The 26,706-nt window shown below is 44.9% G+C and overlaps 1 protein-coding gene across 1 annotated transcript in view; it reads right to left on the reverse strand.

The window, feature by feature from the left end:
• LANCL3 (LanC like family member 3) overlaps window positions 1-26,283 on the reverse strand; it is a 39,346-nt gene extending 13,063 nt beyond the window's left edge. Inside the window, exon 1 of the mRNA XM_054291252.1 lies at window positions 25,704-26,283. Within this exon, the coding sequence (XP_054147227.1) occupies window positions 25,704-26,249 (546 nt within the window). The 5' untranslated portion in view covers window positions 26,250-26,283. The remainder of the gene's footprint in view (window positions 1-25,703) is intronic.
• Window positions 26,284-26,706: the final 423 nt, after the last annotated feature.

Here is a 26,706-nt window from a genome sequence, read left to right on the forward strand (position 1 = left end):
GGCATTACTGAAATCAAGTATCATGATCTTTTGATAGATGCATAAGCACTTTCAGGAGGTAACAGCTACAGTTAATTATTATGGAAAAAACCTTCCATGCACATAAAAACATTTTATTACGTATCTAACACATCAAATCTCTCTCTATTACACTTCTAACAAGCCACTTACATGAATTTGATTGTACACTATTTCTGATGCTGTACAAAGTGTCAAAATAAGCTGTAGAAAATGGGTCAGTCTGCAAATAACATCACAGGAGCTTTGCCATGGCTCTCCTATGCTGGGAGCCCAGCAGAGGGAGCTTGTGAATTAGTTATAATAACTCAAAATGCTGCAAAAAATGATATACATATTTGTGTTCAGCAAGACAGCAGACACTGGCTATTTCATGATATTTACTGCAGCACATGGCATTTCAGTTCATTCCTTAAGCTTTGATCTTTTCCTGCCAAAGACAGGGATCGGCATTGTTCAGGAACCTTTCCATGCAATGTCACAGCCAGGTTTTTCTCTTTCAGATGATGATAACACCTGAAGCCATGGAAGAGCAGCAGGTACAATAACAGGGTCTGTCTGCCTCCCCTTAGTGTTATTCCAGTTTGATTGATCTACCTTTCCTTTGGCACAACTCCAAGTACACAGACACAGAAGTTCATGAGTCTGCTTTCCCTCATAAGCACTGCTGAGTACACCGTTCTTTTAAAGATAAAAAATATATGGTGCTAAATCTGCTGAAACTTTGGTCAATAAATTGGATCAGTTTCAGAAGTACAGTTCCTAATGCAGTCTGTTTGAGGCAGTAACAGCACCATGTATTATTTTAAGAGTGTACTTCCCCAGATTTCTCACAGTTAACACAACTGGCAGTGACAGTGTGGTCAGACTCAGAACAATTGTGGGAATCCATAAAATCAGAGGGTTTTGGGAAAGCTGCAAAAGACAGACCTCAGAGACAGCAGAACTGTGATTAGAGCTAAGCAGCAGCCATGAGATAGGTCAGCAGAAAAATTATGTAAAAAGCAGAAAAGGACAAATAGAACAATGGTCTGTGTATTAACGCTTGTCTAGAATAACTCTCTAAGCTACAGAAAAGTTTATCTAGCAAGATATTAGGGAGGTTGAAGCTTAATAATGGAACTCTGTGCATTGTGTTTTAAGGCTTACAAACAGGTATTGTATGCGAAATAAGCAAGCATTGTTTTAACCAAAGGTACGTGTGATCACAGTGGTTGGATAGAGCTACTGTCAATGTGCTTTTGCTTTGTGTGATTGGTCAAACAACTTATAAAGTGAGTAGTAACATTAAGTTCTTTGTCTGCTGCCTGGGATGTGAGCTGCTGGCATCTTCCCATTGTCATAACCATGTAATGAGACTGATGCTGGAAAATAAAACAGCTCAAGGCACATTCCAGGGCAGTCCTGTCCTGTTTGTGATTTGTACAGAGACCCCAGCCGGTGATAAACAACTACTGCAATGATTCTGCCAGTTCACTGGGAAATGGTCCTTCACTGCAGTCCTGAGTGAGTCAAACTTCCCTATAGATCCCATTGGCATTGCTTAACGTGTGAATTTGGGTGGGTTTGAGGCTTGCTCTTTACCTCAGCAGCATGGAATAGAAAAGCCAGTCCTGTCCTGTTTTGTGGGTCACTGATCATGACTCCAATCAGGAACTGAAAGCTGTCTTTATTCCTGATGAATCAGATTACTGGCAAATAAGACAATACAGAAGTTTTGCTACATTAACAAAGTACAAAACTTCCACAGGTCCCACCCGCCAGGACTGTGTAGCACTGAACCCATCAAATTCTGCTGTTAGACCTGTCCTTCAGAAGGGGAACATGAAGTGCTGCAGAAAAGGATGGAGCACAACTGTCACTGTAGGCAGGTGGCTGGCTCAGAGCAGCTGCTGCTGCTGCACACTTGGTCAAATGCAATGAGCATCTCAATTCCTTATGTCTCCACTTAAAAACTCAGAGCTTCAAAGAAAAATAATTATTTCAAAGATAAACAATTTGTATGGCATTCTCATTCTCTGACCATGATTCCTTCACCCAGTGTTTTTCTGCTGGCAAGCTGAAAGGCAGCGAGAGGCCTCAGAGAAAAGAAAAGCAATTCTTGTCTCCTTTGCTTCTCCTGTGTTGTGCCCATGTGGAATGTGTTTGGAGACTGTTTACCCAAGGTGATTTCTTGATTGGACTCTGCTGTGAGTTGTTTTCACTCTCTGGCCAATCAGGGCCAAGCTAATTGGGACTCTGGAGAGAGTCATGAGTTTTCATTATTATATTTTTAGCATACAGTAAGTATCTGTTGGATTTCTGTGCTGTTTAGATGGTCTGGGAAAAGCCCAAAGATGGCCTTGGGCCCCCGGGTTCGAAAGGACGAGAGGAAGCTTCAGATTTGTTCTCGGTCTCGGTGTTTATTAATTGCTTATCTAAAAGATTTTCTCTTGGCCTGACAGAGTTCTGCTCAGCAGTCAGCCATGGGCACACACACTGCGAGCCCCTGGGGCGGTCACCTATCTTTATACCCGGAGTTACGTATACAATATTTATCATTTTTCTCCAATACCCTCTACCCATATTAACCAGTGTTCCCCTAGTAAGGTCCAATCCCGGAGTGCCAACTCCACCACAGAAGATGGAGGCCTAGAGGAAGAAGAAGAAGGAGAAGGGCACGCCCCAGTACCTCCATCTTGCCTCTCTAGACCCCCCTGTACAGGGATCTTAAACCCTGTATCTCACACTCCAATTAACTTGTCCCTTCACCATTCACCCCAGTGAAATCCTCCCGTCCTCATACTGATGTCATCTCCCATGTGGGATCAAAGTCCAGCCACCAGACATTTCTGGCAACATTCCAGGACTCCCGAGCCCCCCAGGGGTAGTCTGGTTCACCCTGCACCCCAGTTCTGAGAGACTGAGATCCCACAAGTATCTTTTCTGTATTCTTTAGTATAGTACAGTATTCTTTAATATAATATAGTATCATAAAGTAATAAATTAGCCTTCTGACAACATGGAGTCAGATGCATCATTGTTCCCTGCCACAAGGCTCACCATGAATTTACAATACCTTTGTGGGGGGTGACAACATTTGGGGTCTTTGTGTGCACTGTCCACACACACTTCTCTCCCTTGTGATTGTCACTGATGGGCATTTTGATTTGTCCTGAAGTTAGAACACCAGGCAGGAATTAGAGGACTGCCCAGCTGGCCCAACCTCCAGCAGCATTTTACCCCCTTTTGCAGGCTGCTGTGTGCCACAGTCAGTGCAATAATCACAATTTCCCCCATGCTGGAATGCACTCAGCTCCCTGGCAGGAGGGTGCAGCCAGGTGGGCATTGGCCTCTCTCCCAGGTAACCAGGGACAGGACAAGAGGACAGAGCTTGACGCTGTGCCAGCTGAGATTTAGCTTGGACATTAGGAAGAATTTCTTCACAGAAAGGATGATTAGACATTGGAACAAACTGCCCAGGGAGTCACTGTCCCTGGAGGTGTTTGAGGAAAGACTGGATGCAGTGCCATGGTCTGACACATTGGTATTCAGTCACAGGTTGGATCTGATGATCCCAGAGATCTTTTCCAACCTGACTGTCTCTGGGATTCTGTGATTATGCAAGCAATCACACAGTTCCTCCTGCGTTCTTTTCTTACGACACTTCTCCCTAGGTGTTCTCATCTTAGGACAAATCACAATGCCCAGCAGACACAAGGGGAAGGGAGAGGGTGTGTGTGGAGGGGGAGGAAGCATGAGAAGACCTGAATATCTTTTGTTGCTGCTGCACTTTTCTTCAAACTCCCCCTACCCTGGGTCAATGAAGAGAGAGGGAAACATGAGTTCTTCTTAGTCACACTCAGGCTCCCAACACCTCCTACTCTGCTGCACCAGGGTGTGGCTGGATACCCCTATCCAGTTGTAAAACAGTGCCTCTCCTAAGTCTTGGGAAGGAACAAAACAGTTCTCCACCACTATCATTACCTGAAGAAAGTAGGGAAGCACCAGCCCACTGCTCTCTGCTGCTGGAGAAATGAAGCAGGGAGGATGCCAAGGACAGATCCCAGATCAGAGCAGTTCAGATCATCACCATGACTGAGGAGGTATCAGTCTGCCCCCTGAGCTGAGGTCCTGCTCAGCAGCAAAGCCAGCAGGGCAGTTCCAAAGCCAGCAGGGCATTTCTCAGGAGGACAATTCCAATCCCAGGAGAAGGGAGGGATCCCGGGATGCACTCCTGTGCTGAGGCTTTTGAGCAGCAGCTGTCTGCACCCCAGCTGCATTCCTCTGCTGCCTAGTCGAGGGTTAGAGTCACCACAGAGCACAGAGAGCCAACAATTTAATTTCAAGCATCTCTCCCTAGAATTGCACCCAAATTCAAGAGCATGAATTGAAAAGCGTGTTTAAAAACATTAAAAAGATTTGCAAATTAAGTGAGAAACAAACCCAGCACTGCTTGGAGAGGCTTTTTCTTACATTACAGAATTCTACCCCAACCTTTTTCAACAGATGCGTAAAATCTTTTTTTTTTTTTTCTTTTTGCAGTGTTATTACTGACTAGCCACATAATGCATGGCTGAGCAATTATGGGGCCACAGACCCTGGGAATTGGCAAAAATGGATGGATCACAGATCACCTTTCTGCAATCCAGGTCCTTGTCTGGAGCTCCTGTGTATCAGCCACTCCCTCACCAGACACAGGAGCAGTTTATGAGAGCTGCAAATAAGCAGAGGATTACTGCTGCAGGGACACTGCTTCCTTTCCCATTCTCCCCTCACAGGTAGGAAGAAGATTATTCATGCATAAACTTAATCAGTGGGAAATCCTTTGACTCTGTTTAGTCTCAGTCAGGAAGTAAATCAGTGCAGGAGCTCTGTAACTGGCTCGTGCCAAAACCACAGCAGAGCTGTCAATTCCTGATGGGAGATTTATGCTTTGCACTGCAGACAGGTGTCCCTGGCAGTGTTGTGTGATGATGACAAACACCTCCCAAGCTGGGCACTTGCTCTCCTGCAGGGGTAACAGTGCTGTAGCTGCGCTGCCCCAGGATCCCATCCCATTTATAGCACTGCCAAGCAAGGAACATCTGCTCTGCCTGTGAATACTGGAGCAGCTTACTGCCCCTTAACAGCAGCTCTGCTGGTTCTCTGGAAGTGATTCCATGCCTTCAGCTGCTCCACAGACATTTCCTGTGGTAGCAAAGCTGTCCTGGTGCTTGGGGACAGCTGGAACATGAATGCCATCTATGCAGGGTGTAAGAAGTACTATCCATGCTTCCAGCTCCAGAGCAGCAGGAAACAGGATTAATGAAACAGTTCTTGCAAGAGACAAAATCTTTGTAACTAGCAATGAGACACCCTCCCCAAACATTGCATTAACCCCTGGCTTTAGCCTGAATTTAAAAATTATGCAAGTCCAGTTCATTCAGGCACCATCATTCACTACTAGGAACTCAGGCAGGCTGCTTCTTGGGAAAAGGAATTTATTACTGTTTGCACACATTTGGAGATCAGCATGAGATGGGCAGAACTCAATTTCAAGTTAGTCAGTAAAGGCTAACATTAGTCAAAAGGAAACTGACCCAGGCTGAGATTTCTACAAATGAAAATGACAACTGTATCTAGAAACCAAAGAAAGCTGTTGAGCCATATCTGAAGATGACTTGAAGGTCTCCAGAAAGAACTGGACACTTCTGTTTCTTCATTATTTTACTTTATCAGTGAGAGATGTGAGAGTCCAAAAAAAACCCCAAATTAAACTAAGAGATTATACTTAAAAGCAACTATGTAATACAACAAATTAAAAGCAGAGGATGGGGACAGAGAAAGATCGATTGCTAATTCCTTGAGAATATCTCTAAGGAAGCTCATAATTCAATTCATCTTAAACAACACCATATCTTAATCACTGCCAGTAATGGAAAAGAGCCTCCTCAGCCTCATGCAGCACTTTATTTTTCCAATTTGTCAAAGTCACTCCAACTATTAGATCATTCTTATGGCTTTTAATATCAAAGTCCTCACTGACCTGAATGGGTCTTGACTGTGGAGACTGTTACACTTGGCAAGTATCATGTAAGAAATGATGTAAATTTTACAAGTTTGTTAGGGTTTGTCTTGCTAGTAACACCATAGGGATGGCTCATGGTTTGGTGGGACTGATAATTATGCCCAAGTTATACCTTAAATACTGAGACTTCAGGAACATGAAGTACTTGATAGCGTAAAATGTTGACCTCAATTGCAGAAGCTGAGTAGAGACAATTAACAGATCCAGTAGAGCAAATGTCCAACTCTTCAAACATTGATCCTACTCTCATTTCAGTCAGTTTGAGGGAACTGACTAGCACATGCACTGCCATTCATTGCTCTAAACCAATGTGGAGTGCTTGGTTAGTGGCAATAAAAAATATTTGGGCTTTTAAAATCACCTTTTTCCCAAGGCTGTGCATACTTCATGCCTATTGAAAAAAGCTGCTTTTATAAGCAATAGTTCTCCCTCAGACTCTCAAAGAACTGTCAACAAATATTCTCATGAAGACTGTCTCCTGTGATGAGCCAGGCAACATGTCTTCTGCATCTGAATGAAAGAGACTAAAAATTGCAGCTGAGGTATGAGGCACCACTCCCCCAACGCCAGAATTCCAAATAATGTATTTTCTGTGGAGGCAGAGCTCAAGCTCTACTCGTGCTATAGATCTTCTTCGCTACCACAAATACATTGTTTGAAGAATTAAAAGAAAATTAATAAAATTAAGAAATTTGAAAAAATAAAATAAAGGATTGCAGTTTATATACACACCAGCAGACTGTACTGGATCAAATTATCTCTCATCTGGCTTGATAGTCAGTTTAACAGGAATTCACTTGCCTTTCAATATCCTAGGTCATGGTTCACAGATGCAGCTCAGACTGTCAGACATTTAGAGTTTTACATGGAAAATTTTTTTTCTGTCAGGACTACAGGATTTGGCCTGGACTACACCTGTCAAAATCATTTTACCACTTTTCAACATATCAAATAATAAAATGTAAGCAGTGGTACATCCATTTAATTTTACATATAAAGTGTGTTGCTGGGTGTCATAGGTTCATTCTTTCTTCTTTTTATGGCTTCCTTGGAGTTTTGTTCAGCATTGTTGACACAGCTGCAACTCACAAAATATGCCAGGGACATTTGAAACTCAGAAAACAGAGACTTCATCCTATACATTTTTAGGCAGCCTTATATTTTTTCCCTCTTTATGTTAAAATTACTGCATTCCTCATCTGTCACTATCATCCAGTCCTTTCATCTTCCTCATGCAAGAATTCCCAGTTTACTTCCAGTTGCCTGCAGGCTTCTTTTGGGAATGTTCAGACTTCCCCCTCCTGTACAAGTGAACGTGCGTCATCCACAGGCTTTCCAAACCAAATAAGAAAACAGAAACATCTCCTCAACGCCTCGTGGCAGAAGTGCTGGAACCAAAAAAAAACCTGATGGAGGTGGAGAGGCTGCAGAAAGCAGCATTTGGAAAACTGTCCATAAAAGACTGTACAGCTTGTTACTGTTAAAATTTGCAGAAATTAACAACTACTCATTCATTCATTTGTTTCAAATCAAGGCTCAGAAAGAGAACACAGCATCAGAGGCTCCTAACTACAATGCCTTCAGTGCACTGGGTTTTTTTCCCACGTTTAAAATGAATAAAAGCTTGGGCTCCCATGCTGACATGCTGCCTAGGGATGCACAGAATGCCCCCTATACAATCCAGGTACAGCTGTAACAGCTCAGCCCCTCAGTCCCTGACCTGCTCGAATGTTGAGGTCTCTCACTGCTCAGAGTGACCCCGAGAAGAGCTTGAAAGTCTCTTTTCCCAGCCCGGTGCTTGAAGAAGGAGTCAGAGCTCTTCATTTCTCTGTCTCAAGGTTGTTTATTGTATCTTATAAAAAATTTTCTCCTGCCCTGCTGAGGTCCATCCAGCAGGACAGTTCCAGACACTCTGCCTGCCCCCAGGGCAGTGTTATGTCTTTATACTAAAAACCACATGTACAATGTTTACAATTACTTTCCAATACCTATCACCTATGTTAGACAGTGAGCTTCTACTCTAAACCAATCCAAAAGTGCCACCATCACAGCAGAAGATGGAGGCCAAGAAGAAGGAGAAAGGCAGGGCATGCCCAGATCCCTCCATCTTGCCTTCCGAACCCCTGTATCCAAAGAGGGGTATAGGGGTTCAGGAGCCAAAATCTACTTTTCCACCCCGTGATAACTTCACTATTATTCTACCTAAACTGTTGTGGCTTGCTGATCTTCATATAAGGTTGGTCATTCGCTCCATGGGTCATAATCAAACCCACAGGTGTTCTGGGCTCTGTGCCAGGGTCTCTGAGCCCCCTGGCAGGGGTCCTGGCCATCCTGGACAGCCAGAGGGATGTCCTGGGTTCCCACACTCGAAATGTGACACTCAGGGAGGAGAAGGACCTGAAGTGTGTGTGACAATTCTCTCAGAGCTGAGAGCAGGGCTGCTATCTCTGCTCCGTGTATTGCAGCACTGCAGAAAGCAAACAGAAAGTGTCAGGATGCACGAGAGTAACACTGAAATTATTATTTAACAGCTACTTTAGCACTGATTGCTTTGTTATTTCTTAGGGTAATTCTCTGGGTCTGTTCTCCCATTATCGAAATAAACAAAACAAACAAAGCAGGAAGTCAAGCAGAAACAAGGACTTTAGAGGTAATTAAGAAATTCTTCTAAGTGAAGCTAACATCTGTTTTCTGGACAGGAGAAAATGTGGTTAAAGGAGATAATGGGATAAAGAACACAAAAAATTACTTTATCTTGCAATGTGCGAACAAAATTATGGTTTATGAAAAGCTGCAAATTTAAAGGCAAAATATCTCTCTGCTCCCCCAAGACTCATTAAAATAGGGAAATTACTTCTGCAAAATTTAGCTGAGTCCACTCACACTGTGCAATTTTAACAAACCAACTGAACTCTTCTGTAATTGAGAACTTTTAGAAAGATCTTTGGCTTGGCTGCTGGAAGTGCTCCACTGCTCCAACTGAATTAAATTTGAATTCTTCAGATCCTGTGCTATGTAAATAAATAATTTATCACCTTTCAACTCATCCAATATTACAATGTAAGAACATTTATTCCTGACTGCGAGAGACTGGGATGTTAATGGTTAATGACTCAAACAATTTCCCATTTGTGCTTTGCACCCCCTGACGGGCAGGCAGTGAGTTTTGGGTGTGTGGTGGTGAAGCCTCTGGTCCCCATGAGAACAAGGGTGTGAGCACCCAGCACCGAGGGCTACAAGCCAGGCATTGAGCCAGGTAGGACCCTGCAAGGTGGGATGGAGCCTTTTACCATGCCAGTTGTCCTCCCTCAGTTGTAAAACTCCCCCTGCTACCCCAGGGAAAGCTGAGGGTGTTCACCCCCTCTGGTGGGGCCGAACTGGCTCAAATGGATTGACTGAGAGGCAAGAAGGGCTCTTAAACCATCAAAGACCCCCAAAGCACCTCCAGGCTTATTTCTGAGGCTTTCCCCCAAAGGACTGAAAGTTCCCCCCCAACGGGGGGAACTTGGGCATTCCCATCAAGCCTAAGCATACGTTAGCCCATTGAACTTTGTGTTTTGGGGGCTCCCCCCACCCCCAATGCATCAAGACTGTGACCATCAGTTTGAACTGAACCTGGAGCAGCAATTTCATGAGAAGGAGCGACCTTCACAGCTCTAGCCTCCCATCAGGGAGAGCAGACTCTAAATCAGTTTTCACTGTCTTTGCATGTACAACTTTAGAACACACAGTCTCTTTATCACAAAACTTCTTTTCATCTATTCGACCAATGGACATCAAAATTGCATCAAATCTCACTACAGGATTCATTGGTGGGATATCTTTCTTTTCTTATGCTTTTTTTTTCTTTTCCCTTGTACATTTACTTGAGTGTTATTTTTATGCTTTTACATTGCTGTATTACTAAAGATAATAGTAACCAAAATTATTATTTTTTGGCCACGTACCTGCTCTCCTTTGCAACCAAACTGTTCCAAAATAAACCCTATGGATATGTAATTACAGACACCAATCATTCAGTGTTGTTTCATTCTAATCTGCCCCAAGGGATCCATTAACAAGAACCTGGGCTACTCTTGCCTCCAGGGATGGGTCACAACACTGCCAGATGTTGCAAGGCCAAGGCACAGAATCAACTCCCAGAAGTCAGCCAATGAATTCTGGAAGAAAAATGAACCCTTGTGTTTCAGAGCATAAAGCCAGTCCTCAATGAGAGCAGGTTAGGCACGTTACAGACAACACATTTCAGAACCACTTTCCACAGACATTTGTGTGGCTGAGTCATCCAGCACTGGTACAAGACATTAAAGCAGATGGAGCACTAGACACAAATCCTGAAGGAGAAAGATTTGTTTATACACTATAGTGCTCCTCACTGCAATCAAGTGGAAGCATCCAACTGCCCATGCTGTGCTGTGTGTGAAACAGTTTGAAAACTGTAATTTAAACCTGTTGTGCAGCTCCTGTGCCTCTGCCACGCTGCAAGCAACAGTTTCATCCCTTGCTGCCACTCCAGGTGACAAAGACAGCACTTCCCTCCAGGCTGTGCTCTGAGGAATGTTCGAGGATTAAATGGGAGTAATTTCAATCAGAGGTGCAATGAGATGCTCCCGCCATCAGCACACTCTGCTGAGAGGCATCAGCTTAAATCCCTGCCCTGTGTCAGAAAAAGAAGGGAGGGGAATTTGAATTGCCAGCTCTGTGATGAAATCTCAAGGTTATAGCAAATAAAAAGGAAGACCCCCACTTGCACTGTAATCTGCTCAGAGCCCATTTGGTCTTAACATCTGCAAGGGTGACAGGAGGAGAACACATCCTGCCCTTGCTACTGGGAAAAGATGTGATGCCAAATTTGCTTTTACTCTGCAGCAGGTCAGACCCCTGGGGCTCTGTAGGAAGAGCCATTCCAGCACACTGGGCTATGTGGGATGTGCTCCCCAGCTGCAGCTTTACAGCCTCCTCTGGAGGATGCAGAGATGAGTTATGGCAGGTGAGAGCAGCGCAAACTGCCAGTGCCTGTGCGAAAACTGGAAGGAATTGCATAAATACCATGGAGAAAAGGCAGCACCATAAATCTGTGCCAGAGCTCCACAGATGGGGAGTCATGGAGCTGCTGGCCTGTGAATTTTGGCATGGCTTATGTGACCCCCAGCACAGCATTCTCAGGATTTGCATGCCTATCAAAAGATGCCCAGAAGATTTCCAGGGCATAAATCAGGTGCCTTGGATATTTAAGCAAATCCAACCTTATTCACCAGCCCAGGAAAGTTTTTACTACAAAACTTTTGATGCTTTGGCACCCCAGGTGAGTTTTAGGCAATGGAAAGACCTGAGGATTCACAGAGAGTGAGTACAAGATATGTTGGATGGTACAGCTGTGTAAGGAGTCCAAAATGGCACTGACCTTGTGGATGGCATGTTGTGATAATGAGAAATGTTATGGCTTGTCATTAATATTTGCTGTTCACTCCCATGGAGAATAAATGCAAAGGAATGCAAGGAGAATTTACATTAAAGGAAGTGCTGAACTCTGATGTACTCAGGCCTTGTCATGTCCACCTCACCTGAATCTCACTTTCTTCCTAGCATACAGGATAAGTATTACAGATACTTCTTTGCAGATACATGTGCTTACACTAAAAAATAAAAATAATCTTTGTTTTAGCTCATTTTAAATCACTTGAGCTGTTCTCATACTTTCCCTCTGCCTGTGCATAATGTCTGGCATTTGCTTCAGTTTAAAAGCCAAAGCAATTCTTATCCAGATATCTGCTTCTTCTGGATCATTAATGAATATAATAAATTAGGCTGGTTGCTACATCAGCCCCTTATTAGTACTTATGATTAGCTTTGCTTGTGGTTCTTCCAGCCAAATCCAAATCCACAATGTCCCATCCAAGCCAGCATCAATTAAGTTTTCAAAGAAGATCATCTTTGACGCAGCATCAAAAGACCTATTCAAATGTAAACAAGGTATTGGCTACTTTCATCAGCCACTAATTTTGTGATTCTGATGTTTACAAGAAGTGATCCTGCTTGTCTCAAAAGACTTCTTTATTCCATGTCGTGCTGCTTTATATGCACAGTTCTGCTATGCAGATGTATGGAAGTATGTCTAAATATTTTCTGCTGAAGAACAATGTGAACCTGTGAAATTAGTTAAACGGGGTAAACGACACAAGAGCATCATTCAGAGGCTAACTAAGGCATAAATTAGTCACTTGAAAGTAGCACCAGCCCTGCCTTCAAGCAGGGGGAATTCTAGAGAACTCCACGCTGGCATCATGCCACTTTTACTTTGTGTGATGATCTGCAATTTGTGCCATGCCAATGAGCCACTGAATAGAAATATCAACTTAAGCTACAGGAGGAATGCTGACAACATAATGCAGGGAAACCAGATGAAGGTGATCAAGTCCTCTGAGTCATCTGAATTTTACTCTATCCTTAGACTGTGGTGGCAGCCTGATGTAGTAAAAATCCTGATGTCCTGTGTGTGGCTCCCAGATACTCCAGGGCACATGGACAAGAAGGCTCTGAAGCCAAGGACAGTAACAAAAGAGTTTCCAGGGGCATGCAGTGCCATTAGTGCTGCCTGGAAATATGCCCACAACTCCAAACACAATCCAAGTCGTATTTCAAATACAGACAGTCACTTATAATTCAACACTGCCACATTTCAAGGGCAGAAGAAGAGTCATGGGATTTATTTGAGGAAGTGTGGAATACTGTGCTCTCTAAAACGTAGCCTGCTTGGTAAGTAATGGGATTACTATCTCTACTTTCCTCCTGGTTGCAAGATTGCCATTTGGTACTATAATAGAATTAGGAATATTTTATCTATCTTCCCTTTGTGCTACTTTTTCTCAGCTCTCAGTAAACCAAGCAGATTTTGGGAAAGAGAGCCTGCTGTGTCAGAGGGCACAGTTTAGATTACTCTTACAGTTCAAACCTCACACAGCAAGGAGGAAGAATAAGAGCCATGAGACAAATTACACCACTGCCAACAGTAATAAAGAAATATTCACAGCACTTGGCCATTAGCTTGCATGTAATTAACTAACAGGAAATACAATTCCTCATGTTACAGATGACACAGGGTGCCCTGGGAGCACTCAATGCCATCTTCTCTTTTGCTGGATTTGTCATTTTACATGATTGTTCTGTGCAGCCCCACAGGAGGAACTGAGCAAAGTGAGACAGGAGGGCCCCACACAGCAATTTCTGGACCTACAGATCACAAAATGTATTTTCCAAGGCAAGCTTGTTAAATCAAAATACATGTATTTAAAACTCTTTACCAGATGCCCTTCATACCCTATTTTGTGTGCTTAAAATTCTGATGCCCTTGGAATAAAACAGCTTCACTTCAAGGGCCTGGAAGGACACTGAAGTCCTCTGATGTCTGTCATGCAGCATCTGAAAGAGATTCCACAAAAATAAAACCAGGAAAAGAATCCCCCTCATAGCGCCCTTGCTTGAGGGGTGTCCTGGCCATCTGCAGACACTGGAAAGAATGTTTTATTTGTTTTATCATCCCCTGGCCTGTAATTCAGAAAAAGCTTTTGTCTTTTCCCCCTGCTGCATCCGTGGCTGCTCACACATCACCTGGGACAGGGAATTCTCCTCCTCCACTGGCAAACAGCACCTGAGGTGTTTGATAACTCAGTCAGGAGATAATGCTCCTGCAGTGCAGGGGCACAGGCACTTTTAGGGTATTTTTGGTCTTCTTTCAATGGTGAGGCATGTTCTACCTCCTGCAATCATGCAGGCATTTTCACTGACACTCAGAGCTGCAGGGTGTGAGGCCCTTGAGAAGCCTTGCAGCATCCACTAAACCAGAGAAAAAAAGAAATCTTTGTACCAAAACTTTTCAGATCCACAACCTTCCCAACTACCTGCCAGAACCAGGAATGATTTTGTCAAACCCCAATACTTAGCTACTAAGAGAAGATTCTGCCCTTCCTTGGTACAGCAAAGAGTGACAGGAGGACCGTGGTGCTGAGTGGGTCCTTTTGACCCTTCTGAACTTCCCTGCTGGCAACTCCAAGGGAAAAAAATTACAATCCTTCACCTATTCAAGGGACTAGAGGAAGTCAGAGGAGGTGGGATGGCATTGTGAGGCTGCTTTTGGGGAAAAGAGGGAAATGGGGCAGGCATGACTGTGTGCTTTCTGTGTACTAACTCCAGGATAGCTCAGCCTGGAGAGGAGAGCAGAGGAGACAGAGCCAGGACCTTCCTAGCAGTGCTCACTGACAGAAAATTCTACGTAAATATAAAAAGAAAGCCTTTTTACTGCAAGGGTGGCCAAGCACAGGAACAGGTTGCAGAGATATTCAAAACCAAGTGGGCACAGCCCAGGGCAATCGGCTCTTGTGGGCCCTGCTCTGAGCAGGGGGCTGGACCAGAGCATCTCCAGAGGTGCCCCCAGCTGTGGCCATGCTCTGACCCTACAACTGAGCCAAATCCTAATCTGAGTATGCTCATCCACTCTTCAGATAGATGGTGTAGATTTTATTCATTTAGAGACCCTTAGATTCAAGTCCAAGTTTGAGTCAGCTTACCTGTGTGTTGGTGGTTTGTTTTTTTTAATATTTGTTCTACCAAAATAAGGTAGCAGTCCCACAGTGCTTAGAGAATAAAATCAAAATAGGACAAGTGCATTCACACTACAACTCTGTCCATGTTTTGTGTCCTGGATGTGTAGGAGTTAAATGAGCACTATTTCCAGGCATTTTTGATGGCATAATAAAAAATACATGTATGGATGAAAATGGGAGCCTGGCATAAGAAAGCTCATGATTGATTCAGCTCTGCAAGACCAAAGACAAACAAATCAATATTTATTTAAGGAGCCTGAACAAGTTTCATTTTCTGTTCTACTGCTGAGAATTTTCCTCAAGTTCATATTTGAGCAACTTAGCTCTGATCCAATTTAAACAGCTCCATGTGGAGTGTGTATCTTGCAGTCCATTGCTATTTTAACTGGAATTTTGACTACTTAATCACTGGCTTAGTCCCAGAAAAACTAAAGCAAGTACAGCATTAGCCATTTCACAGATGGCAAAGAGAAGAGACAACACTGAGCTTTATCTTTACGTTAGCAACCAAAGTAAATCACAAGAACAGACTAAATTTAACCTCCAGACACTTCAGATTTCACTTACTCCTTGATTTTTAATACAGACGAAATAATTGACTTAATTCAGCCCTCTCAAGGAGGTTGTTCCAAGTGTACTTCCACAAAAGAACTCTCTTCACTTCACAGATTCCCCTGGATATGTACTGGCACACTTCAAGTTACAACACAGAATGACACATTCCCAGTTTCACTCAGGGAACAAAGGAACAGAGATTCTCTCGCTGTCATTAATGACAGAAAGCTCCTTCAGGTGAAGCAGATTCTCATCCTCCATATCTCAGCACAGTTCAATGATTCCCTGCCACCACATGACGCCTTCCTACTTCACTTGTTCAGAGAGTAACAGCCTGAATGAGGGATGTGGGACTCCAGGGGCTCTCCAAAATGCAGTTTATTCCATCCAAGAGGTTACAGCAGTCCAGGGTGGTGGGTGACAGAGCCTGTGCCTACAGCTGTCAGCTCCAGCTGCAGTCCTGGAGACCCTTTGGTTTGGTTACAATGCATTACAGACCCTTCTTTGCTGAGCATCTTCATACAGCAGAACCAATCTATACCTTAACTTTTATCTATAGCCTATCATAACTACTGTAATCATCATATTCATGTTACTACTCTCCAATCACTAAAAGTTAGTACATTACAGTTTAAACCAGAAGTTGTTTTTCAGTTTTCTTGCAGTGGAAAAAAATTCTGAGACCTTTTTTCTACTTGCAACATTGGCAAGCTTGTTTGCCTGTGCTGTCTTTCTGCTTGGTAAAAACATCTTCTTGTTTGGGGTGGGTTTATCCTTTGCTCTAAGTCATAAAAACCCCTTCTAACTAACACACCTTTTCTCCTTGGTTATCCAGTAAGACTGGCTCAGCAATTCTTTTCTTCTATATCAAAACTTGCTTCCATTTCTATTCCTTCTTCAGATTGCACATTCAAAAATCTTTCTGCCAAGCATAGATATCCGTGAAACTTTCATGTCATACTTTCATCCTTCCCAGCATGAGAGACTTTTCCAGAAGAATACCTGTCCTTGAGCTGCAGCCCATTAAAAGGCTGCTGGATAATGGCAGGCCATGAGCTGGTGTGGGATGCGAACACCTTACTCTGCTGTGTGTATGGCAAAAAGACCTGGAAGAGACAGGGAAAGGTTCTTTGCCAGAACCATGTGTCCAACTTCTGGCCCTCTTCAGGAAAGGCTGGAGGGAGACTGGCAGAGTGCAATGGGAATGACCAGAGACAAAGGAAATATGACACACATGGGAAGATTGGAAGGATTAGGATTGTTTAGAGAAGAAAAAAAAATAAGGGTAAAAATTGTAACACTCTTGAAATTATAATATAAAGAGCTTCTGCAGAGAGGGACAGTTTCTTGCTATTTCTCATTGGAAAGGACAAGGAAATCACGCTTAAATTACAGAAATATTCAGATTATGATTAGGCTGGACTTTCTAACAAAGCAGTGTCAGACACCCAGGGCAGACTGCAGATCCCTCACCACTGACTGGGGGTATGAAGAGCAAGTGAGGGAGGGGCTGTAAGGAATGACAGGCACAGGTGCACCTTCCTGTGGGCTACATTACCTCTCAAGGCCCCTGTAGGCTCTCTGATTGTGGTATGATATTATTTGGCTGTCAGGACCGAGCAGACAAACTGCAGAATGCCACCAGTATGGAATAAGCAATAATTACCATCTTCCCATTCTGCACTGACTCCCCCAGCACAGAGCTGCTTTGTCCTGTGCTGCTTCTAGACCCAGGCCCACACAATCTTAAGAGCAACCTTCATTTAAGAGCAACCTAAATATGATCAGCATATCCCAAATTTATAATCCGCAACCATGTTAACATTGTACCAATGAGGGACTGAAAGCATCCTTTGAAGAAGATTAGCCACACAAAATAACTAAATGCCTTGGACAGACAGAAGGTGTATTTATCTGCCACGTTCTTTTTCCTCCCAGATAATTCAATGCTATCAGACATTCCTTCCATCTCACTCATGATCCACTGCTCTTCAACAAGAGATACCAAGCCATTAAAATGAAGAATTCAGGAATGCTGATCTACTGCAAAAATAGATTTATGGTTCCTCTCTCAGACATCAAAATATACTGAGCTGAGAAACACCAAATGACTCAGCCACAGCTTGGACCGCTATTAAAATACTTTTTGATCCTGTTTGCCTAAAATGAAGCAGCTATTTTAATTATTTTGCCTTGGTAGTCCAGCTCAGTAACTGTCAATTGAAAATAAGCCTACAACATAGATAAGAAATAACTGGTTTTGACAGGATATTGTCCCTGAACTCTGCTGTAATGGAGTGGACAGCAGGTTACACAACATCACTCAGTGTAATCTCATGCTTGTCAATGGTCAGAGAACTCCCTGCCATGACAGACACAAAGACATGTTTTGACAGATCATCTTATCAAAAACAGTGACCTGATTGCATATCTTGAATTCAATTTCTTTTTAAAAAAGGGGTAGAATAGAGAAGTTGGGTGACAGCAGGACCATGGGACTTGCCTATTTCAATTGATCCTCTCAGCAGAGCTTCACTGCTGCTCAGAGGCAAGGCTGGGAACCTGCTCTGCAATCCTTGCCCAGCCGGCCAAGGGGGCTCTAGGCTGATTTTAACACTGTCCAGCTGAATTAACAGAGAAAAGTAGGATCTGCTGATTTAATGGAGGTGAGACAAAAGAAGAGGATCTTTTTTACATCTGCACCCTGACAGTTGTGGTGCTTAGCTGTGCTAAACCTTTATGTAAAAATCTAATGTTCTAACAATGTGTATTAAACTTACAGGAACTTACAGTCCTGTATTAAACTTAGGAACTTACAGTTTACTTTCATCCCTCCATTTCAGTGCTGTGAAGTGCTGAGGATGCTACACTTTTACAGAGTAATTGTTGTTAGCCTGGTGTTCTTTTCTTTCTCCCTGGAGCAGCTCAGTCCTTCATATCCTCCTTCTTTAGCCTGGTACCACAGTAAAGTTACTAACAGCATCCCTGTTTAGGTTACACACTGATTTATAGTATTACATGCACCTAACAGGGAAATGTCAGTGTCAGAAGTACAGCAGTGCTCATGAAAAAGCCTTTATTTGCTTCCAGACATCAGTAGTTGTCTCAGTTACTCCTCAAAGAAAATATGGAATAAAAGACATAAGGCTGTGCTCTGATTTGCAAGCACTGAATGTGATGATAGCTATTTCTGTAAATGCATGAGTGTATGCAAAGAGAATATGGGGACAGAATGGGTGACAAAGAAAAAACAAGCAGACAAAAAGAGTAATTTTCCTCAACAAAAATGTAGTTTACTCCTCTGCCTGTCCTCTTCTCCCTGTGTTTACTTTTAGCTTCTTCTAAATTGAGTGCATTGGCCACCAGATCTCCACCAGTCTGTCAAAGAACATGATTTTAGTTTTAAATCCCCTCTGGTCAGGGGATGATGTAATTTCTTTCCTTTTTCCCTTCATCCTTGAGTTCTGCTACCCCCTACACCTTTCAATTTTTCTACTTTGGCCAGCAACTAATTCTTTTGCTTTAAAAATAATTTTAAAATGTCTCTTTCTTTGCCTCTCTGCTCAGCCTCTGTCAAATGTCTTTTTCCCCATGCCTGCCTGTCTGCCTCCAACACTCCAGCACATAAGCATGTTTGATATGCACATTCCTCCTTTCTGCTGTGTCATCCAGTGCTACCTGTGAGCTAACACAGTTCTCTGTGGCTTTTGGTCCTGTCTGAGAACCAGGGGGGGAAACATCAATGCCAGATATTGCTACCTGCAGAAACACAGCATGGTAATAAAGTTCTTTGATGTACAGATAAGACACAACACACAAAACTCTGAAAATCCAGATTTAAGGACCCTGTGCCACCAAAGTGACCCCAAAGGAAGTAATGCTGTGAAAAACAGCAGCTCCCAGCCAGCCCTGCATCCTCTACCAGAGAGATTCCCTGCTCCTCTGCTTCAGGCACTGCTGGCTCCAGATGCTCCCAGAGGTTCAGGGAGAATCTGACACTCCACAGGTGCAGGCACTGCCCAGCACCAGCCTGCCCTCCCTGCAGCTCCTGTGCTCTGTCCCCAGCACTGCATGGGGCAGGGACACTGCCTGCAACACCTCTGCCCCCAAAGAGCGCCCACAAACCCCACAGGGTGACCTCAAAGCTCTCCATGGACAATGAGGAAGGTGACTGAACCGACAAAGTTTAAGAGTTAAATGCTGGCATATGAAATTTAAAGGAGTCAGGAGAAGGATGGAGAAGTAGAGAACAATTCTGGATACAAGAGATGCATCACACAAAGAGACTTTCTCTTTTTTTTTTTGTTAAAATCTCTTATTGTAACATCAGTATTACTTCTTGGGCTGTTTTTTCAGCAGAAAGATGCTGCTGCATAGGCAAATGTTCTTCCAACAGCACAAAGAGGTACAGAGGTACAGCACTGCTTTTGTACAGAAATGTCTTTTTAATACCACTCTTCAGCTCTAAGCAGTTGAAATCCATATTTCTGCAGCAGAATACATAACTTATGTCCTAAACTTGTGTCAATCAAACCTCCAATTCCAGCAGGATCCAGTCTGTATTACAGTGCTTTTTTGCAGACTGGTAAACAGTGCACTTGAAATTCAACATCTTGAACCTCCAGTTTTCTACTTTGACTCTACAGCTGAATATTCAGGGTCCTCTGCATTGAACTGAATCCAGGCATTATCAAGATGTCCCCATCTCCCAGTCTGAAGGCTGTTAAAATAAAAAGGATTTGCACTGCCTTGCTGAAGAGAAATAGGAAAATTCTGAAATGTATACCCAAATTATTTCAGATCCCTTAAAAAAAAATCCAGTTTCAAATAATTCCCTTTGGTTTACTGTTTATGTTAGAAAAAGACAAGTTTTCAAATTCTGGTTTAAATTCATCCATTTAAGCAAACTAATGCAAAATTTATCCCCTGTGCGTAATTTTGAAAACCATGGCTAGGAGACCGTACATTTAAAAGAAGCAGGCTAGGACGGAAAGATTTTATCTTTACTGTTAACTCATTTTAATCCTCTGGCAAAAAAAGAGATCCTGGCTGTGCAGTGGCCTGTGTGAAACGAAATAATGAAATCAGCTCAGTCTCAGCTAGCACCATATCTGATATTTAAAACACCACAAGGTTTCACATAAACTGGCAAATTCTTCCAGAGAGAAAGGACTTTAATGGCCACAGTGATGGAACGAAATCTCACCTCAAAGGCCAACCCTGCCCTTTCAGGCACAGGTGAGAATTAAAGCCTGACACGGGGATTCTGCACTACAGCACTTGGAGGAGCATCAGTTTTGTGGGCATTTTGCAGAGCTCCCTTCAAAGACCTTTAATTTGAATGTCTTTCAGAAACACTATGTTCAGCATTAATACGTTCCACGTTGCAAATGAACATATTCTAGGCAGGACTCAGGAAGATTCTTCCTCTCACACTTTCCATTTTTTCCTAAGAGATTGCAGAAAAAGAAAAAAAGCAGAGCAAAGTAGCCTACAAGAGTCTTTAAACACTCACTGACTATCTGGAGAGAAGGCTCTAAGGAACCAATAACATCATTTGGAATTGTCTGAGGAGCTGAAAAAAAAAAATTTCATTTATTTGTATCTTCTCTCCCAGAATATTACAAAACACAATGGTTGGACCCATCAGGTTCCACACGCTGTACATCCATCCATTCCACTGCCTGTTAAATTAACACCTGGCACTTCCATGCTTTGGCAGCCAGGTCCCAGACATCCCACAGCAGAGCTGTTCCTGTTTTCCACATGCCAGGTGACTCATTCAGCTTGGTTTGCAATTCCATGAGGTCCAAGACAACAGAGGCTCTGGTGACAGACAGCAGCCAGGACAAGAATGGTTCTCAGTAGGGCCCTACACCCAACAAGGTCGTGCTGGAAAGGCCAAGGTCCTTTCTGGGCAGGCCCTGGCAGAATATCAGAATTATGCACACTCTGACAGGATAACACCCCTGAACATGCCCACAAGTTGTGACCTAGCACATGCTGGAAAATGAAAATTGAGATGTCCCTCTGCCACAGAGAGGGGAACCACTGTGGCACTGGAGAGCCTCCAGAGGCTCTCAAGATTCTCCAGTCCCTCAGCAAACAGGTTTGGCCACGTTGCTGCCACAGTGTGCTGGTTCACCTTGCCACCCCTGCAACTGCAGCAAGGGTCTCTCACGGGGTCCCCAAAGTCTTCTGAAAGCAGGGTCTCCAATGAAATCACAGCCCCAGGCTGTGCCAAACACTGCCCTGTGTGAGAGTCTGTTCGAATTTTCCCTCATCTGCCTCACGATCGTCATTTGGGGACCACTGAAGAGAAGCCCCCCCCTGTCTAGCCCTGTAGGACAAAGTCACACACCAAAAGCCCTGAGATCTGAGAGCACTGCTAAGTTACTGTTTCCACAGGTGTTGTTTGCTGTATGATACACTGAGCCCAATGAGAAGAAGACGAGGGCACTGTGCCCTTTTTGCAGCAACAGCCCTGGAAGCTGTCCCTCCTCTCGGCCTGGCTGGACTTCTCCTGAGTTTCGGGTGGTCTCCACAGAAGACCCTCACCTGTTTTACAACCACCGTGATAGACAGACTGAGATGTAAGGAACCTCTCCATCAAGGACTGAGACATGAAACCCCCATGCGAAAAAGCCCCTCTTCTCCTTCCAAGGACTGGGATTGAAACCCCCAGCCCGGGGAGGTGTGTGGGGGAGGCAAGCTGACCACAGCGAGATGCTTGCCTGCAGGTTGAGACCACTGGACCATGAAAACAATGGCTCTGGTTTACTGCTGAGAACATGGACTATCTGTTACACCTATTCCTTATTGTATCTGTTCCCTCCCCTCACAATTTTCAATAGAATTATCATAATGTAAACCTCTGAGTTAGCTAGAGATTTTGAGATCTCCCCAATGTAGCAGGCTCAACTGGACTGGATCAAAGGACTTCTCTCTACATTTGGTAGCTATATCCCCCTCTTTCTCTCTTTCTCTATATTTTTCTCTTCCTTAATCTCTCTATCGCATTTTGCTGTGATCACTCAATAAAGGTGCATTTGTTTTGATTATTACTGCAACCCCCCTGTGCTGTGTTGGTTTTTTTGCACCCTGAGATCAAATCCACGAACCATCACGAAACCCGTTCGTAAGGACGGATCGTGACACCCTGTCTCTACAGGGCACCACTGCTGTCTGTGCTGCTGCTGCTGAACCCTGAGCCAGTGTAGTCAGTGGAGCCTGACCATAGAATCAGTTATTAAAAGATAACCCAAGCTGTGCTAAAAGGCAGCAACATCTTTAGCAGATGGTAATACAAGGAGCCACTTGAACTTCTGTACCTTCCCCATCATCTGACAGTTCCATTGCCAGAAGGGAGTGCATCGACCCAGGCACACCATGCTCCATCAACCACGAAATGGGACTGAAGCAGCACAGAGAAAAACTGAGCAGAGGATAAGAGATCATCCACACAGAGGGATGGGACCACCATTTTAATGGTGCCTTACTGCTGTTTGCCCAAGCAAACAGAGAGTGAGTGAAGGTAATTAAAAGCAGGACTGACATTTTTCCCCAAGGACACACAATGAACCAACACTACAAGCATTAGAAAAAGATGTACTTAAGAGAGAATAAAACAATTTTTCCCCCCTGAATGGTGAAAACACAGCACTTAAAGACGGTTAAAGTACACACACCTTATACAAATGACACATCATTTCTGCCAAAACAATGTTTTACCTATCTCTGTCTGGGAAGCACTGACTGCAATATAATGGAAATTAAAGAAGGAATGAAAATAAACATCTTTCCTAAAGCACAGTGCATCATGAAAGTCAAATCCTGTTAAGCCTTGACTGTTGAAGTAATCCTTACTCATGCAAAAAATCCCAATTAATTAATCAGGGAAAAATGCTGTATTAGCCTAAAAATCTGAAAACCAGCTGAATGCAAATGCCTTCTTCACATGAGGTCAGTGTTATCCAACAGACTGGATCCTTCAGGACAGTCCATTAACTTCATGAAGAACATGCGAAGCTTAAAGACACCAGGACTCTTTAGCAAGAAATTGAAGTATTGGGGCACAGCAGCTGAGCTAAACGTGTGTCTGCTGAAATAAAGCTGTCACCTTCCATCCCTGTTTGGATTAAACAAAAAACAAATACAAGACATAAATTCTGAAATTCCCTCAAAAGGCTTTTTTCAAGGACAAGTGATTTCTCGTATGTAGGTCATCATTTGACTCCTTCAGAGGAAAAAAACCATGCGGGCAGCACCGGCTGTGCTTCAACATAAGGAATGTATTTCACTTTGTGCTGGAAATATTTGCACAGTGTCCTCAAAAAAAAAGAAAAGAAAGAAAGAAAAAGAATGTGGGTTACAAGAAAACATGCTGCAATGAGCCATGTGAGGCTGTGCACAATCAAATTACAGGAGGTAGCATTTTCCAGCGGTTCGAATCACAAGATATTGCTTCTATTCTGGGATGTACCTGGCTTACAGTTTGACCTTGGGTAATAAATGACATGCACTCTCTCTGGGCATCCCTTTCTTCACTTGTAAAAAGATGCAAGGTTTGGTCTGGCAATGTACTAATTAAAATAATTCTGTACTAGGCTGGGAATATTTATCGAAGGACACAAATTTTGCTGAAGCTTGAGTACATATAGACTAGAAATCATAATTCTCCTCACAAAGAAGCAAAATATTTCAGTTGTAAGTGTTTTTTTAATCTTTAATAAAATCAAATAATTTTTTTTTCATTTTAAGAATTATTAGTGGTGTGCTTTGTTTATTGCACTATGAATTTAAAATTACAATGTATTTGACAGAAGAAATAATACCATAGAAGGATGTTGACTCATCAATGAAACCATCAGCAAGGGGTCACAGGATATGTTTTATTGGCAAAACAGCAATTAACCCACCTGCTAAATAGACTCCACAGTAAGTGCACACCTGTGCTTTTCTGTGGGGATGTGCAACTCTTTGCAGCTGCCTTTAGTAGAATTTGTCACCAAGCAAGCAAGCAGAGCAGAGCTCTCCCACTGCTCAGGCTGCCTGTGAGAGGTGACTGCACCCACTCTCCCAACTGCTCAGCAATTGCTCCCAGGGATGTAAGGCAAATGGAAATAGCTTTAAATAAAGCAGCAGAGTGCAGGGTGCCACCTCCTTCTGCTGAAATGTCACACCACCATCATAAGCACTGACACGGGTGTTGGACACACTCCCCCAGTGCAAACTGAACCAAGAGGGATGGCTTATTTCTCCAGGGGAAACCATCCCTTCAGGCAGGCACTGCTGCACGACGGATTGTGACGTGTCTACAAAACTTTCCTGTCATGGGAAAGACCACCAAATGAAAATTTGGTTATGTTATGGTTACAAATAACATAATCACGTTTATGGTTATGATTGTCAGGCACTCCTGTACAAAGAAACAGCAGGCTTGGTATGCTACTTGAAATGCTTAGTGTGGTTAGGAAATCTAGTTCAAGGCAATCACAGCATTTAACATTCCTCCTGGCTTCTCTGGATACCCTGGAGCCTCCTGAGACCTCCATTAAGTGAACCTCCTTAGACTCCAATTGCAGTGACTGGTATTGGATTGGGCAGAGCCACTAGTTTTACATCATTTATTTACTTATAAATAAATCTTGCTTCCTCTCCTGGGAGGGAAGAAAGCCAGAAGCATATGAACTTGCAAATCAGTGATTAACAGAGGAAACACAGATTGGACCTGACAAGAGGACAGGGGGAAAAAAAATCTACCAACTGCCTGCTCAGCTACCACACTGACCACTTAGTAACAATCACCACAGCAAACACAATCAGTTGCAATAATTATTATGCCATAATCAATGGAAGCTCTGAACTGTCAGTTGCATTGTACTGACAATGACAACGTCCTGGGGTAAAGTCCCGACTACTGGAACCAATGCTGTGTTGAAATACATAATCACATCTGTCACATCTCACTCTCCCAGCAAAAACTTCCAGGTCTCATTCATGAACAGCACCAAAATACACGGCCAGATTTCCGAAAGTGTATGCTGGGGTTAGCAAGACCAAATACCTCTGAAAATCGGGTTCCTTGCTTACACATTACATCATAGCACCGCTTAATATTACAGGGTTCCTCTCCCAGTTTTACTCAACGCTGTTCCTTTTCTTACTCACTTCATTTTACGGAAATACTCTTGAAAAGCCCGAGGTGCCTTCTGCCAACTAATTCACCATCCGGCACCCAACAGCTGATGCTCTCGGCGTGCCCCGGGATGCGGCGCTCGGCTCCACAGCCGGGACCCCATCCCGCTCCCTCCGGCCGAAGCCGCATCTTTTCATTTCGGGGAGGAGCGCTGACGGGAACAGCTCGCAGGGACTCATTCCCCGGGGGCTCTGAATCTGCACCCCGAAAGCGCAAGCTGCGCACAGCCTCCAGCACCGAGGGCACCGTCCCGGCGCCGAGATCCGCCCCGGCCCGCCCTTACCTCCATGCCCAGGCGCTGCTTCAGCACCAGCGCGGCGCACAGGTACCCGGCGCGGCCCACGAACAGCTCGTCCGAGCCGCACTCGAGGAAGGAGAGCGGGGCGCACACCTCGCTCAGCTCCCGGAACTTGCCCAGCGGCCGCGCGTACTCGGGCAGCCCCAGGGCTCGGTAGACCAGCGCGGCCACCGCGTACACGCCGGCGCCGCCCAGCAGGAAGGCGGCTCGGGTGTCGGCGTCGGCCTCGCCGCAGCCCTCCTGGTAGCGCAGGCAGGCGTCCACGACGCGGCGGGCGGCCCGCAGGTACGAGTCCCGCGACGGCGCGAACAGCGGGCACTGCGCGACGTGGTACAGCATGTAGGCCACGCCGGCCACGCCGCCGTACAGCCCGCCCGGGCAGCCGCGGGGGCCGCCCAGGGGCGGCAGCTCCCGCAGGATGCGCTCGATGGTGGCCGTCACCAGCGGCACCGCCGCCTCCCTGTCCGGCGCCGCCGCGGGGCTGCCCGGGTAGTCATCGAAGCGGTTGGCGAAGCAGCGCTGGCTCTCCATCCCCCGCCGGCGCGGCCGCTCTGCGCAGCGGGGAGCGGCGGGCGGGAGCTGCCGGCCGAGGGGGCGGAGGGAGCGCGGGGGAGGCGGGCGGGAGGCAGCGGAGAGGCGGGCAGGGGGCGCTCCCGCCGCCCGCGGCTGCCGACGGGGCGGGCGAGGCGCTGCTGCCGAGGCGGGGGCGATACTGGGGCGAGGGTGGTGGACGATGCCAGCAGGGAGCGATGGGTGATGCCGGCCGGAGCAATGCGTGATGCTGGCCGGGGATGATGGGCGATGCTGGCCCGGACCAATGGGTGATGCCGGCCGGGAGCGATGGGTGATGCCAGCCCGGAGCCCCGGCGGAGCCGGTCCGGGTCCGGCACAGCGCGTTCAGTGCCCGCCCAGCGCTCCTCGCCCGCCGCTGCCCCACCTGCGCTCGGCGAGCGCTTCTCGGCCGCCGCCCGGGGTGGTTCTGGCTGGC

This window comes from Melozone crissalis, unplaced genomic scaffold (genome assembly GCF_028551555.1).
Source record: "Melozone crissalis strain CALT ecotype California unplaced genomic scaffold, PUWL_Pcris_2 ptg000090l_1, whole genome shotgun sequence".
Taxonomy (NCBI): domain Eukaryota; kingdom Metazoa; phylum Chordata; class Aves; order Passeriformes; family Passerellidae; genus Melozone; species Melozone crissalis.